Source organism: Nothobranchius furzeri, chromosome 15 (genome assembly GCF_043380555.1).
Source record: "Nothobranchius furzeri strain GRZ-AD chromosome 15, NfurGRZ-RIMD1, whole genome shotgun sequence".
NCBI classification, from domain to species: domain Eukaryota; kingdom Metazoa; phylum Chordata; class Actinopteri; order Cyprinodontiformes; family Nothobranchiidae; genus Nothobranchius; species Nothobranchius furzeri.
Window position 1 is genome coordinate 51,881,111 of NC_091755.1, and position 14,500 is coordinate 51,895,610.

At 43.2% G+C, this 14,500-nt stretch overlaps 1 protein-coding gene across 1 annotated transcript; it reads left to right on the top strand.

Annotated features, from left to right (window-relative positions):
- Positions 1–1,189: 1,189 nt before the first annotated feature.
- Positions 1,190–13,400, top strand: LOC107391274 (kelch-like protein 10). The gene is made up of 6 exons (XM_054745567.2): positions 1,190–1,259; positions 6,937–7,143; positions 9,506–9,989; positions 10,263–10,874; positions 11,318–11,467; positions 12,985–13,400. Exons 2-6 carry the CDS (start codon positions 6,995–6,997, stop codon positions 13,339–13,341), a joined length of 1,752 nt encoding a protein of 583 aa, XP_054601542.2. The 5' UTR covers positions 1,190–1,259; positions 6,937–6,994; the 3' UTR covers positions 13,342–13,400.
- Positions 13,401–14,500: the final 1,100 nt, after the last annotated feature.

Below are 14,500 nucleotides of genomic sequence, written 5' to 3' on the forward strand. Positions count from 1 at the left end.
AGTCTGCTCTTTTATTGTATTATTTTCTGCTATTTCAGCTGTTAACTTTATTTTCTCTCTAAGTGTTTTTCTCCCCAGAAGAAGCAACAGCGATGTTCTGCTGAGCTGTGGTGGCCTCATGGAGGGGGCCATCGTCTAGCACACTGCTGCTAACCACTTAAACATTCTCCCTCTCCTGATAATAACTTTTTGCTTTCCTTGACATTGGATGTGCTACTGCTAGTTTACCCATTTAATTAGAGATCCACTAGGATAAATACAATAAAGTTTATCTCACCGAATAGAATATTTACTAAGACATCACAATAGAACTATAGACACATTATTGTGTGTGTGTGTGTGTGTGTGTGTGTGTGTGTGTGTGTGTGTGTGTGTGTGTGTGTGTGTGTGTGTGTGTGTGTGTGTGTGTGTGTGTGTGTGTGTGTGTGTGTGTGTGTGTGTGTGTGTGTGTGTGTGTGTGTGTGTGTGTGCATATATATGAGCAGGAAGCTGCTGCTTTGGGAAGAACCTCTGTGACTGTCTCCTCATTTCGATATTGTAATATTGAAATTAAACCCTTTTGATTGAATCATGGACTAATTTCTCATTGTTTTATTAAGTCTCTAAAAGAAATTCCACACTCATGTGTTTGTTCACTGTAGCCTACTGTTTTGTTGGTTATTTTTGTCAATGCGCTGCTTTGATGTGTGGATTTCACCACTGTTGAATCCATAGTCTGTTCATTCATTCATCCTCGGTTTGAACAGAACACGATTTGCACGATTAGCAGCATTAATAATTCTCTATCAGTGACTCCAGCATTTTGCAGACATTTTTCATGACTGTTGTTTCCTAAAATGTCTGATTTTTTAGACAGTTTCAGATTTTGAAACTTATTTTCTTTCTATGAGCTGGCAAGAAATGAAAATATAACAATAAAGGTGCAACCTTTCCACAGCAAACACAGGAGTTCAGAACTGTAATTGTTTGAAGTGCTAATAAACAATGTTGCTCCCTTTGTTTTTTGTGTTTGTTTTCTGAGAAATGTGATGTAAGAGTTGCAGCATGATTACTGATCACTGATTAACTGAAGAATTAAAATTAAAGTCACTCGAATTGAACTGATGTATCATTTTTAAATGAATTAAGTCAAAGTTGAAGGTAAACAACAAAAAATTCTACAGAACTAAGCAACTATTATTTCTGGTTACCTAGCTACATCCTTCTAGCGTTTGTCTGGTGTCCACTGCTCTCTTGAAGGAAGGTCAAACATATAAAAGGTAAGTTCTTCTGATGTTTTGGATTGGCAACTAGCGTCAGCCTGAACCAGAAACACACTTTACACACAAAATATGGGAGATATGTTTAATAATGCTTTAACCCTCTGGGGTCCGGTCGCGTATCCGCGTCTTTTGAACAGGTCTGATTTGGGACGCTGTAGCAGCAAGACTCCGCCTCCCTGAGTTTCGGCATTCAATTCAGCTTTAAAAATGAGATTATAAACTACACCCCAGTTTTTAAATTGTGTTAATAGGCAACGTAAAAGCGGAGTTATGCTAAACTAACAAACAACCTATTTTTAGACAATCTGATAACTTGTCAAAACGGCTGTTTAGTAATCCGTGAGAGGGAAGTGCTTGTGAACATAAAACCCCCACAAAACATGAGATCCTTTTGCTGTTGGTGGAAGTCTCACAATTGATAAAACGTATCATTATGTAGCTGAGAGAGGAAGGAAGGCCGCACGAGTAACGTGCGCAAAAACGAGCCGCATCACGGGGAAAGGAGTGGCGCGAACGGAGTAACAACAAACAATTAGACAGATATTGACAGCAAACTTCATATTTTGGAGCGATCCGGACAGATATATTGTCATTGCAGTTTAGTCGGCTTTTATTAGACTTATATAAAGGATGATGAGAAGGATAAATGTCCACCAGGCAGTTCAGATAGTACGGCTGTTTTTTGAACTGGAAGCAGAGGAAGTGGACGGAGACCAGTGGCGGTTCTACACGGAATTACTCCCCGGGCGAGGCCCCCTTTGAGCCCCCACCACCACCACCACCCCACCTGCATGAACACATGCATGTTTTCTACAAATAGGCATGTTTTATTAGAATGACTATTGAACATTCATTTTTCTAAGTTGCACATATTTACATTAATTACTATGAAGTTGTCAGAATGTAAAGCAATATACATTATATACTGTATCAAAATATATAGAATCAAATATACAAAAACACACAATAACTAAATATTAAGAATATATGAACATAATATATAATAAATATTCTAAATAGCAAAAATATTTCACACATAACAAACTAAAGATAATCACTACAGCATTGCACTTAGAACAGAAAACACAAACTAAAATTAAAACCTAACCTTGATGCAACGTCATCAATAATGTCATCATATGAAATCTGCTCCCCTACTGAGTGATTGATACCAGGGGTGCAGATAGGATTTTCAAACTGGGGGGGGGACAAAGTTCCAATGTACCATCCCCCAAACACATGCACGCACGGACACACACACACACACACACACACACACACACACACACACACACGCACGTACACATACACAAACTATTGCAAGCGCCTTAACTAGAGCTCAGTCAGTTTGTGTAATTTCATCCAATGGTTTACGTAAAAACTAACACTTTTATATACGTGTTTGAAGCCATTATGCAGTGGAACGCTGGCAACAAAGCTCTGCCTGATCAACACTATAAATGATAAATGATCTGCACTTGTATAGCGCCTCTTAGAGTAAGGACTCCAAAGCGCTTTACACTACAGTGCATCATTCATCCATTCACACACATTCACACACTGATGGTGATAAGCTACGATGTAGCCACAGCTGCCCTGGGGCGCACTGACAGAGGCGCTCCACTATATAAATCAGTCATTTGTTATTCTTCCAGTCAATTACTAACCAAAACCCCATGCTTTATGCCAAACATTAAATGATTTTCAGCATACCGATCTTTACAGAAAACATAAAAGCCCTAAAAAACTGCACATAAAATATAATAAGAAACAAAATTCACTTATCACTTAGAGCCGTATTTCCCAAACTTTTCAGCCTGACCAACAGATGTTCCTTCGTATTTTACGTTATTTATAAATTTTCATTATATTTGGAACGTTTTAATTTATATATAAATATATAAATCTCTTTTTAAATTTTATATGTTACTTTTTTATGATTATGTGGCACACTTGACTTCCATATTCAACGCATCAGCATCTGCCTCTTTTTACGGCTTTTTTTTTACATTGTCGCTACGTCTGTCACGTTAGAGGTGTTTTACCATCATTTCTACATTCATCACATCCCAGAGAAGGTTAAACCAACATCAAACCCAACGTTTGGAGCTTGTAAACTCCACACACCTCTCGTGCAGCACCAGCTGTCTGATGCTGCAGCAGCCGTCAATCTTCCCGGCTGGATGAGTGAATTTCTTCATCAGAGTCAATATTCTGCTTCATAATCAGAGTCAGTCATTACCAGACAAAGTCAGTCAACAAAGACCAGACCTGCAGGCAATTATACGTTTGATCTAATATTTGCGCTCTTCATGCTGCGCGCATCTCCTCCTCTCCCTGACTGGGCGCCTCTAGGCGGGAGGCAATTTTCAAACTCTAAAAACTCCCAAACTTTGCTCAGCCTGAAGGTTCCACATCTCCACTACCTTCTGATGTAAAATAGTAACTTCATGAGGGATCATATTTGTAGATGAGACTTGTTAAAGTCAGCAGTGAGGCTTTGGCACTTATAATGAGTAAGTCCCAACACTGACAACAATCTATAGAAACTATAATCAACATGCATAAACAGACAGATCGGTCCCGCCTACTTACACTGTTGGTCTTTTTTAAATACGCAGTAATCGTTGCTAGCCTTTCTCGCTTCATCCTGCATCCTAGCAGCAACCATTTTGGTGCCTCTGGAGTCGGTGTTTGTTTACGTCATGCTGCATTCACTGTAATTGGAAAAAGGAGCTTCAAGCGCTAAACCTCCGATTTTGTTTTCTTTCTGGCCTTAGTTGGGGGGACGGATCGGGGTCGATCTGAATCTGGGGGGGGACAGATCCCCCCCGTCCCTCACCCTATCTGCGCGCCTGATTGATTCTAATCAGAGCCAGGTTAGTGAGCCGCCCCTGAAACATAGTTGACCTCAGGTATGACTTGATCAAGTTTTGAAAAGCTCCTCTCAGCTTGAGCCACAGTGACTGGCAGAGCAGTCCAAAAGTTGGGGTAGATCTCCAATAGATCTTTATCATGATCCATAATATTTTAGAATTGCCCCTGAAATTGTAATTTAAACTGACATTTAAAAAACTGTAGACTACCAAAAATGCCAACTTTTACAGAACAAATCATGTAAAACATAATCAGTGCAGCCATCTGCAATAAATAAACAGGATAGTAAGTGGTGACTGGGGAGTTTTCTTCTGCTTGTAGAGTTGTTTTATTTATTATTATGTGAACATGATCAACATGTGTTTGTTGTTGTTCAGGCAGGCCACAGGCTGCAGCGAGCATTTAGCAAATCCTAGTTTGAATCAGTAAAAAATGATTCAAGGAATTTTTTTGAACCATTTGAATATTCCTTTCAATATTTCAGCCCTATTAGCTCTGTTAGCAATTAGTTGACCAAATGTAATTGTTAAAATCCCAGTTAACTGGTTCAAAAAATTTTAAACATGCATCATGAGAGCGTACATACCTTTATCTTTCTCCTCTTTTTTTCTTTTTATTCCTGAATCGGGCACCTGGTGGTTTTAGCCTTTTTATGTTCATCTCTTCTGTTTGGCTCTTGACTCAGTAAGTTTCCTTTAGTCAGGACTAAACTATTTGACCTTGATGGGGGGGTGACCACAAAATCGTTTTGTTTTTCCTTTTTTTATTCGGCCATTTCAAACAATTCAGAAAAACCTGAAAGAATGATAGGCCTGTGTTTACGATATTATGAATGAAATGTGCGTTAAATGGAAGAACATCAAGATGTGATTGACTTTAGCCATGTTAATACAGTTGATTCAGCCCTACCCGCTCATTTCATTTGGGAAAGACCCAGAGGTGAATTCCCCCGCCGCGCCCCTCCCCTTCCTCTTCTTCATACACGCACGGAGCACCTGAACCCTCTCAGTCAGCAGGAGCGCCTGCAGCTGCAGGGGGCGCCAATTTGCTGTTTCCAATTCAGACACTGTCATATGACAGATAATAGAAAACCTCGGTGCGGCGCAGATTTTTATTTTTTATTTTTTACTCAGCGCTTGAGCGCCCCTTTTGTGTCATGAAAAAATGCCGCCCCGGGCAACTGCCCTGTCTGCCCGTGCCTAAAACCGCTACTGACGGAGACTCGCAACCGGAGTCTGAGGCAAATAGCGAGGATGTTGATGACTATGTGGCAGATCCATCCTTCCTCATAGAAGAGTTGGGTCATGATGAGGTAGAGGATGAAGGCTGAGATCCAGCTCCTCGGAGATTCAACAAGAGGAGTGGGCGGTGCAGCGCAGCTGACAGAGCCACTCCCCACTCCAAAACTCATGTACATTATTGCCAAATTAATAAAATAAGTATAAATTCAGATCAGGGCTGTGCAGAGACCTTTGAAGGGGCGGGTGCTCAAATTTAAAAAGGGGCACACAGAATAATATTTTCAAACACCATGACATAACCACAGTATACCCGGCTGAATAACAAATCATATTTATTAGAAATTCTGTCATTATATACACCCTTACCACATAAGGACAATGTAAAGCAAAAGTAACTTGTTTTGGTAAATGGTCTGTATATGTATAATGCCTTCTTAGGGTTCTACAACCCCCCAAGGCACATTACAACACAATCAGTCATTCACACACACACACATTAACACACTGATGGTGATGAGCTATGATATAGCCATAGCTGCTCTGGAGCGCACTGACAGAGGTGAAGCTGCTGAGCACAGGCACCACCAGTCCCTCCGACCACCACCAGCAGGCAAAGCAGGTTAAGTGTCTTGCCCAAGGACACAACAGCATCAATCTCTGATTAAAGTCAGGATCAAACCTGCAACCTTCCGATTACTGGACAACCTGCTCCACCTCCTGATCTATTGCTGTCCTATTTTACCTGATGATGGGGTACAATGTAGCTGTTGCAGGGTTGCTCCTCTTGCTGCTGCTGATGATGCTGGAGGGCAAGGCTGTGTTGATCCCACCTGCAGCAGCGAATCTGCGGGTCTGCAGCCGTAGATATTCATCACGTCTTCCTCGTTCTTCACAGGCCGTGATGCGCTTGGATGAAAACATCTGCCTCTTTAGCTCCTGATTAGCTGATGACAGCTTCAACACACCGCGCTGCTTAATGCACGCATTTTCTTATCAGTAACAGAAACGACGTTTTGGTAAAAGAAGACGGTAATTAATTAGATTGCTCGTTACTGAAGGAAATATATTTTTTTATTAACGCGGTTATTTTAAACGGCATTATTCTCATCACTGCTTTGATGTGCATGCAGCGACTGAGACGGTGAGGGTCTCCGCCCACCCGGCTAATCATCATCGTGTTTGTAAGTGCGTTACCGACACCTCTCTCCCTGGCTGCAGCCGAAGTGTGGCGGTCAGAAAGCCTCACACTGTTGCTCAACGTTCGACAAGCACATAGTAACGCACAACCTTCGGTCCCCGGTACCGGAACGGCGCTGCAACAGTGGGAAAAGTAATTAATTAGATTATTTCGTTACCTATAAAAGAACGCTGTTATACTTAAACGGCGTTACTCCCAACACTGCATATAGTCAACAGAGCTACTCCAACATGCAGCCACCCAGAGCAGCGCGGTTTCAGAAAAAAAAATGTTGATGTAAATTGTAGTTTTGTTGATCACAAAGGTGCAGAGTTTCTACTCTGGAAGTGTGGTGTAACCAAATTCTGCTCTCACTCAGGTCCCCAGACTTGAATCAACAATTAGAGAGACTTTCAAGAGAGTTGTAACACACCAAGATGACTCGAGAAGGCCAGTCTTCGCACAAGATGATGCCAGTGTTCAATGAACTCCGCTTGGACGAGGAGTTAACCGATGCAGTCATTCAAGTCCAGGATGTGGAATTTAAAGTCCACAAGATCTGCCTCTGCTGTATACCGTACTTCCGGTGAGTTGATCCTCAGATGTTAGGACAAAGCAGGTAAATTTGTGGAAGAAGAAATAGAATATTTTGTTTTATTTAAGCCTTATATACCTCAACTTATTTTACAACACAGGAAAAGTTTCTTTTTTACCTTGTCACAGTTTCGTTCGTGGCTGCTAACTTCCTCAGAGCTGGCGCTGATGGTGGCGTCACTTCCTACTCCGTTTATTGGTGGGCAGCAGAGGACGTTGTCGCCCTCTGCTGCCCGCCGATAAACGGGAACTGCAAAGGGAATTGATGCAGAGCCAGCTGGAGGTGTGGCTGAGATTCTAATGTGCAGTGCAGCCACATCACATGGTACCGGCTAACGTCACACGACACGATAACGATTTAAATCTGGAACATTCTCAGGTTGGAACAACACAATAATTTTAAGTTAAGCTTCAGAAACTGTGGGTCATACGGATTTCTTTGATTTCAGCTGTGAAATAACCTGCATCACTTAGACAAGAGAGTAGAACACTTGCTACGTTTGGACAGTTCATAATTGTCAACTTCTCATGTCCACAATTTGATGCTGTTGCACAGTTTTCTCAGATAGATGCACAGAGGTAAAGACAAAGCCACTGAAAACTTGCATTGTGTTGTCAAATCTCAGAAAACTTTAATAATCTATCTGCAAAGTTTTAAATAAGGTTTCAGACTGCAGGCTATGCTGTTGCTCTTAAACAGTGAGGAGGACTCATTTTGGTGCACTGAATGCAAAAACCCAACATGATTTCAAGTTTGTGCAGAAATATTCTGATTAAACCAGGATTAATTTTCAAGAAATAAAGACACAATTAAGATGTTGTGATTTATTTCTGACGTAGAATGTGATTCCATCTGCGTGTTAGTGTATCTAACAGGTTATTGGCAGCTGCAGACCAGTGAGATGGGGGTTGAATTCAGCTGGCATTTCAGAAAATGCTTGTTCTTCTTGCAGCAGGACCGTGGAGATCTTTGCAAGCTGCTGTATGTGTGTGTGTGTGTGTGTGCGTGCATGTGTGTGTGTGTGTGTGTGTGCGTGCGTGCGTGCGTGCGTGTGTGTGTGTGTGTGTGTGTGTGTGTGCTCTGTCTTCTCCATCCCCAGTGAGTCGTGGAGGATGGCTGCTTATACTGAGCCAGGATCCTCTGGAGGTTTCTTCCTGTTAAAAGGGCGTTTTCCTCTCCACTGTCGCTGCATGCTTGCTTAGTATGAGGATTGCTGTAAAGACTCTGACACTAGTCAGTGACTCGATGCAACCTGCTGGATTTATTATACAGGAAACTTTTTTCTGTTTGGTTTAATGACCTGACCTGTATTGGAATGTTTACTGTGTGAAGGGCCTTGAGACGACTCTTGTCGTGATTTAGCGCTTTACAAATAAACTTGAAATGAAATGAATTGAATTGCTGAAAGCTGACAGAAGACTTTTCTATTAAAATGAGAAACCTGAGGGGATATTCCCTCTTCCCTCTCGACCGGAAAATGGTGGCTTGCACACTCCAGGTCGGGGGAGAGGTCCTACCTCAAGTGGAGGAGTTTAAGTATCTCGGGGTCTTGTTCACGAGTGAGGGTAGGAGGGATCGGGAGATCGACAGGCGGATTGGTTCGGCGTCTGCAGTGATGTGGACGCTGAGCCGATCTGTCGTGGTGAAGAGGGAGCTGAGCCAGAAAGCCAGGCTCTCGATTTACCGGTCGATCTACGTCCCAATCCTCACCTATGGTCATGAGCTTTGGGTAATGACCGAAAGAACGAGATCGCGGATACAAGCGGCCGAAACGAGTTTCCTCCGTAGGGTGGCCGGGCTCAGCCATAGAGATAGGGTGAGGAGCTCGGACATTCGGGAGGGACTCGGAGTAGAACCGCTGCTCCTCCGGATCGAAAGGAGTCAGTTAAGGTGGTTTGGGCATCTGGTCAGGATGTCTCCTGGACACCTCCCTGGGGAGGTGTGTCGCCGGCAGGAGGCCCCCGGGTCGACCCAGGACACGTTGGAGAGGTTACATCTCCAATCTGGTCGGGGTCCTGCTGGAGGAGCTGGTGGAGGTGGCCGGGGAGAAGACGGTCTGGAGCTCCCTAGTTGGGATGCTGCCCCCGCGACCCGGACCCGGATAAGCGGAAGAAGACGACGACGATAAAAATGTAATCTCCTCTTAAAAATTAAACTCAGCTTTAGAAATAAAATAGGTAATCAGTTTGTTTGTGATTTAACAAAAGGGACCATTCAGATTCATTTATTTACACTGTTGTAAATAACTAGATAAAAATCATCATCTGGTTCCAGAGTACTGTTAATAGAGATGAACATAAGAACCTTTATTGCCTCTGTGAAAACTGTAATTCACTGATGTGTCTTTTTCCAGATCCCTCTTCACACAGTGGTCTCCTCCAGAGGAGAGGGTTTACGAACTGCCCTTCACGTCAGCTGAAACAATGAAGATGATCATTGACCACGTTTATACTGGGGTCCTTGTCCTCACAGACAACAATGTTGAAAACGTTTTGGAAGTGGCAGCCTACCTCACCTATGAGGAGATACTTGAAGCTTGCAGCGACTATCTCATTACGCGACTGTCCCCACACAGCTGCATTAACACCTGGAGGCTTACATCCAAGTACTACCTTCCTAAGCTGTGCTCTGCAGCCTGTTCCTACATCCTTGACCACTTTGAGGAGGTTGCTCTCTCTGGCAGTTTCCTGGAGCTGTCCATGCCAGAAGTCAAAGACATCATCAGCAGTGACAACCTGATGGTGAGACAGGAGAGCGCCGTGTTTGAGTCTGTCGTCAGATGGGAATCCCACTCGCCGGCGGAACGTCAGAGAGACACCTATGTCCTTTTGTCTAAGGTACACTCACTACCACGACTAGAGTTAGATTAATATTCTTCACAGTGCAGAGATGCTTGTGCTAACCTGACGGTGGTAAACAAAACACATGCAATCAAGTTCATGGACTGTTATTAGTAGGATTTCAACTAGTCTGAAACATTTTTCTGAAGATTAAATTGGGCCAAATAACATTTAATTGAATAAAACACCAGTTATATGTGTCTGGATACTTGGCAATAATTGCTGAAGCCCATGATGTCATCTAAAGTCTGTCTTCTTATCTGTGCACAGATCAGACTGGCCACAATGGATTTAGAGTGCTTGAATGCTGTGATGACAATTGTGCTGGAGCATCCCAATCAAGCCTGCATATGCATTGTTTCACGTGCAACTTTTCTTCGCCTACGTATCCTCCTAACTAAGTGTGGTTTTACTGGAACCAACGACCCCCTTAGCCGTCCTCGTCTGCCACCTGCCATCCTCCTGGCCATTGGAGGCTGGAGGGGTGGTGATTCAACCAATGCCATAGAAGCCTATGATGTCAGGGCTGAACGCTGGATCACCGTGGAAAACATGGAGCGTCCTCGTGCCTTTCATGGCTCTGTTTTCTTAGATGGATTTGTTTACTGCATCGGTGGCTGTGACAGAGTGGAGCATTTCAACAGCGTCTGCAGGTTCAATCCCATTACCCACACCTGGATGGCGGTTTCACCAATGTACTATCGCAGGAGCTTTGTGAGTGTCAGCGTTCTGAACGGGCTCATCTATGCAATGGGAGGCTTTAATGGACAAACAAGACATGATACAGCTGAGTACTACTGTCCTGAAACCAACCAGTGGCATCTCATTGCATCCATGCATGAGCGAAGAAGTAATGCCAGCTGCACCGCATTTCAGGGAAAGGTGTGTGGCTGTGCTTTAGTGGAACTGAAACTTGTGTGATGTTAAACGAGCTCTTAGTTTCCAGAAAAAGAGTTTAAAGTTGCTTTGAAATAACTCCTATGAAAAAAATGGCATTAGTTTATTCAATCACTAATCTAAAAGCTTTTCCTCAGCCATAAGCAGAAATATAACATATTATTATGATTTTTATGTCAAGAAAGATATATTTTTTGAAGATTTTAACACACTCAGTCTCAAAATAAGTTTTGATAACGGGACGAACAACTAAGTCCTTCAGCGGTACTTCTGAGTTAAAAAATGCTCATGAAACACGTGTGTGGAGTAACCAGGTAGGTTAACGTTGCAGATCTGCAACGCCTGCCTCCAGAGGGTTAACAAACTATTTAACAGATTTTATAGAAACTCAATTATCCATTTTAAACTGTTTCTGTGTGTGTTTATAGATCTACATCTGTGGTGGATTCAACGGACACCATTCCCTGCCGTCAGCGGAGTTTTACACACCAGAAACCAACCACTGGACATTAATCCACCCTATGAGCAGCCCGCGCAATGGTGTCGGAGTCATTGCGTTTGCGGATCGTGTTTATGCAGTAAGTTCCACCAAGTTTAGGTCCTCCACCACCTCCCTTACCCATGGTGTCCCACAAGGTTCTGTGCTGGGGGCCTCTGCTCTTCCTCCTCTATCTGCTTCCTCTTCCGCACATCCTGAGCTCCTTCAAAGGAATCTCCTACCATCTTTATGCAGATGACATCCAACTGTACATCTCCTTCAAGCCCCATGAGATGTCTAAGCTGCAGCTGTTACACACCTGCTTAGACTCTATCAAAGCCTGGATGGCTGGGAGCTTTCTACAGCTGAATGAAGATAAGACTGAGATCCTCATCTGTGCCCCAGACAAGCTGGTTCCCAAAGTCAGAGACTCTCTTGGTCAGCTTGCTTCTCACACCAAACCTTCTGTCAGGAATCTTGGCGTGATCTTTGACCCAGCTCTCACCCTGGATTATCATGTCAGTTCTCTTGTTCGCTCTTCCTTCTTCCATCTCAGGAACATTGCTAAGCTGAGTCCCATTCTGTCCCGCTCTGAACTTGAGACAGTTCTCCACACCTTCATCTCCTCACGCTTAAGACTACTGTAACTCTCTTTTCACGTGTCTGAGCAGAACCTCCCTGAACCGTCTACAGGTGGTTCAGAATGCCTGTGCTCGGCTTCTGACCAAGTCCTCCAAACACACCCACATCACCCCGCTTCTCCTCCAGCTTCACTGGCTGCCAAGTAGACTTCAGGGTTCATTTCAAGATCCTGGTTCTGGTCTATAGGGCCTTACATGGATAAGCACCATCTTACATTGGTGATCTTCTTAGTCCCTACACCCCCAGCAGGTCCCTGAGGTCCAGTGATCAAAGCCTACTGGTTGTGCAGCGCACCAGCCTAAAGACCAAAGGTGACAGATCATTTGCTGCTGTGGCCCCCAGACTCTGGAACTCTCTCCCCCTGAGCCTGAGATCAGTGGACTCAGTGGTCTCCTTCAAAAAGCAGCTGAAGACTCACTTGTTCAAGCTGGCTTTTGTATGACCTTCTTCACCACTCTCTCTTTATTCTGCTCTCCCCACCTATTCCACCTTCCTCAGTATCCACTGATTTCCCTCTTCCCTGTTCACTCTCTCTCTTTCTTTACATTTTTAATCACAATTGTCTATTTTTGCTCATTTTAAATATATTTTTAAACGTTTTCTAAATGCTTTTTTACGTTTTTGTGAAGCGCCTTGTGATTTTTATCTTGAGAGGCGCTCTTCTTCTTCTTCTCTTCCTTCCTCTTCTTCTTCCTCTTCCTCTTCCTCTTCCTCTTCTTAGTGCTTTGTCTCCTTTCATCCTCCATTCAGGCTCCCCTCAGTCTGCTTCACTAACACACAGGCGACCCCCAGTCTTTCAGGCTGTCGTCAGATTTGGAATTACTTTTATACAAAGTACACAGCCTGAAAATGCAGATTTTGAGTTTGGAGTTCAGTATTTTAGATGTTTTCTTTTATGAAAACATCTAAAATAAACTTCTAAAAGATCAAATGCCACCAATTAGGTCAGACTGAATAGACTTTTACTCCCAACAGGTCGGCGGCTTTGATGGTACTGAACGTCTGCGCAGTGCTGAGGCCTACAATCCGCAAACCAATACTTGGGTGGCCGTGCCACCCATGTTTACTCCACGCAGCAATTTTGGTCTGGAAGTGATTGAAGACAAGCTCATCGTTGTTGGAGGCGTCAATGCCTTCTCCTCCACTTCCAATGCTGAGTTCTACAGTACTACAACCAATCGGTGGACTAAAATCTGCAGCATGAACGTGTCCCGCAGCTCTTTGAGCTGCTGTGTGATATCTGGACTTACAAATATGGAGACTTATGCTTACCCTCGAGAACCTTTAGAAGAGGAAGAAGAGGAAGAGGAAGAAGAGGAAGAGACAGTCTGAAAGTTCAATTCCACCATTCAGAACCAATGGAACAGAAATAAACAACTTCTGCAGGACAATATTATGTTTATTTCTCTTCTGTATGCTCTCTGTGTAATTATGTTTCCTTATTTAACACAGTGAAGTAATTAGATATTTCTTTACCTTCGGCTAACAGGGTTTGGCCAGAACTTCGCCCTTCATCAGAGCCACCAGCTACTCATCCGACATCCAACATGTAAACATCGTCGTTGGATCACACATGGGACTGTTATCAGTGTGAAAGATGCGGGCAGCAGAGGGCGAGATCGTCCTTTGCTGCCCGCACTTAAATGGAAGTGACACCGCCAACAGCTGGAGGCTCTGATGAAGGCATGTCAGCCCAAGGTAGAAAACATCTAATTACTTCACTGTGTTAAATAAGGAAAAAGAAGATAGCTTTTTCATTTATAAATCTCTGGCTAGTGGCTACAGTGTGTGCTAAAATGACCCTTTACAGGGTTAATAAAAGGCCACCCAGCCCCACCACCCTCTGTTGCCAGAATATTCCACTTGCAACTTCAGACTGGCGGGCCGCTCCGTTGGGGAGAAATAGAACTGACATACCTGGCACTGCAGACTGCTTCCAGCACATTTCCAGCATGTTTATCAAATCAAATCAAACTTTATTTATATAGCATTTTTCATGCACAGGAAGCAACACAAATGAACTAGAGATGTTTTGTAAAGAATGGTCCAAAATACCTTCAACCAGCATCCTGACTCTCACTGGAAGCTATAGCAAGCATTTAGAGGCTGTTCTTTCTGCAAAAGAAGGATCTTCTAAATACTGAGTTCATTTATTTTTTTGCACCTGGCTAATTTTGTTTAAAGCAAACTTTGTTATACAACAAGATGATGCATCGCTCATCCAGATAAAAACAAGGATGCACTCCCACAGCAAGCCTTGAAAATGTAATCATCTTTTATAGAACAATCAGAGCTGAAGGGATCCTTGCATTTCCTTTATTTCTATCTCAAATTAATTACTTTCAAAAGGAGTCTTACTTCCATCTGCTCAGCTTCTACAAATAAAGAAAAGCTCTAACCTTGGTTTTCACTCCAATTTAGCAGCGACAAAAGAATCGTTGCATGCATGACCTTTGACGCCACCACAAGTCAAAGAGGAGAGATCCGCTGA

Bases quoted from the DNA above. Each gene is read 5' to 3' on its own strand.
- LOC107391274 (XM_054745567.2), top strand. From the start codon at position 6,995: ATGACTCGAGAAGGCCAGTCTTCGCACAAGATGATGCCAGTGTTCAAT. The intron at 9,990-10,262 runs GTACACTCACTA...ATCTGTGCACAG, and splicing joins CCTATGTCCTTTTGTCTAAG to ATCAGACTGGCCACAATGGA. The intron at 10,875-11,317 runs GTGTGTGGCTGT...GTGTGTTTATAG, and splicing joins GCACCGCATTTCAGGGAAAG to ATCTACATCTGTGGTGGATT.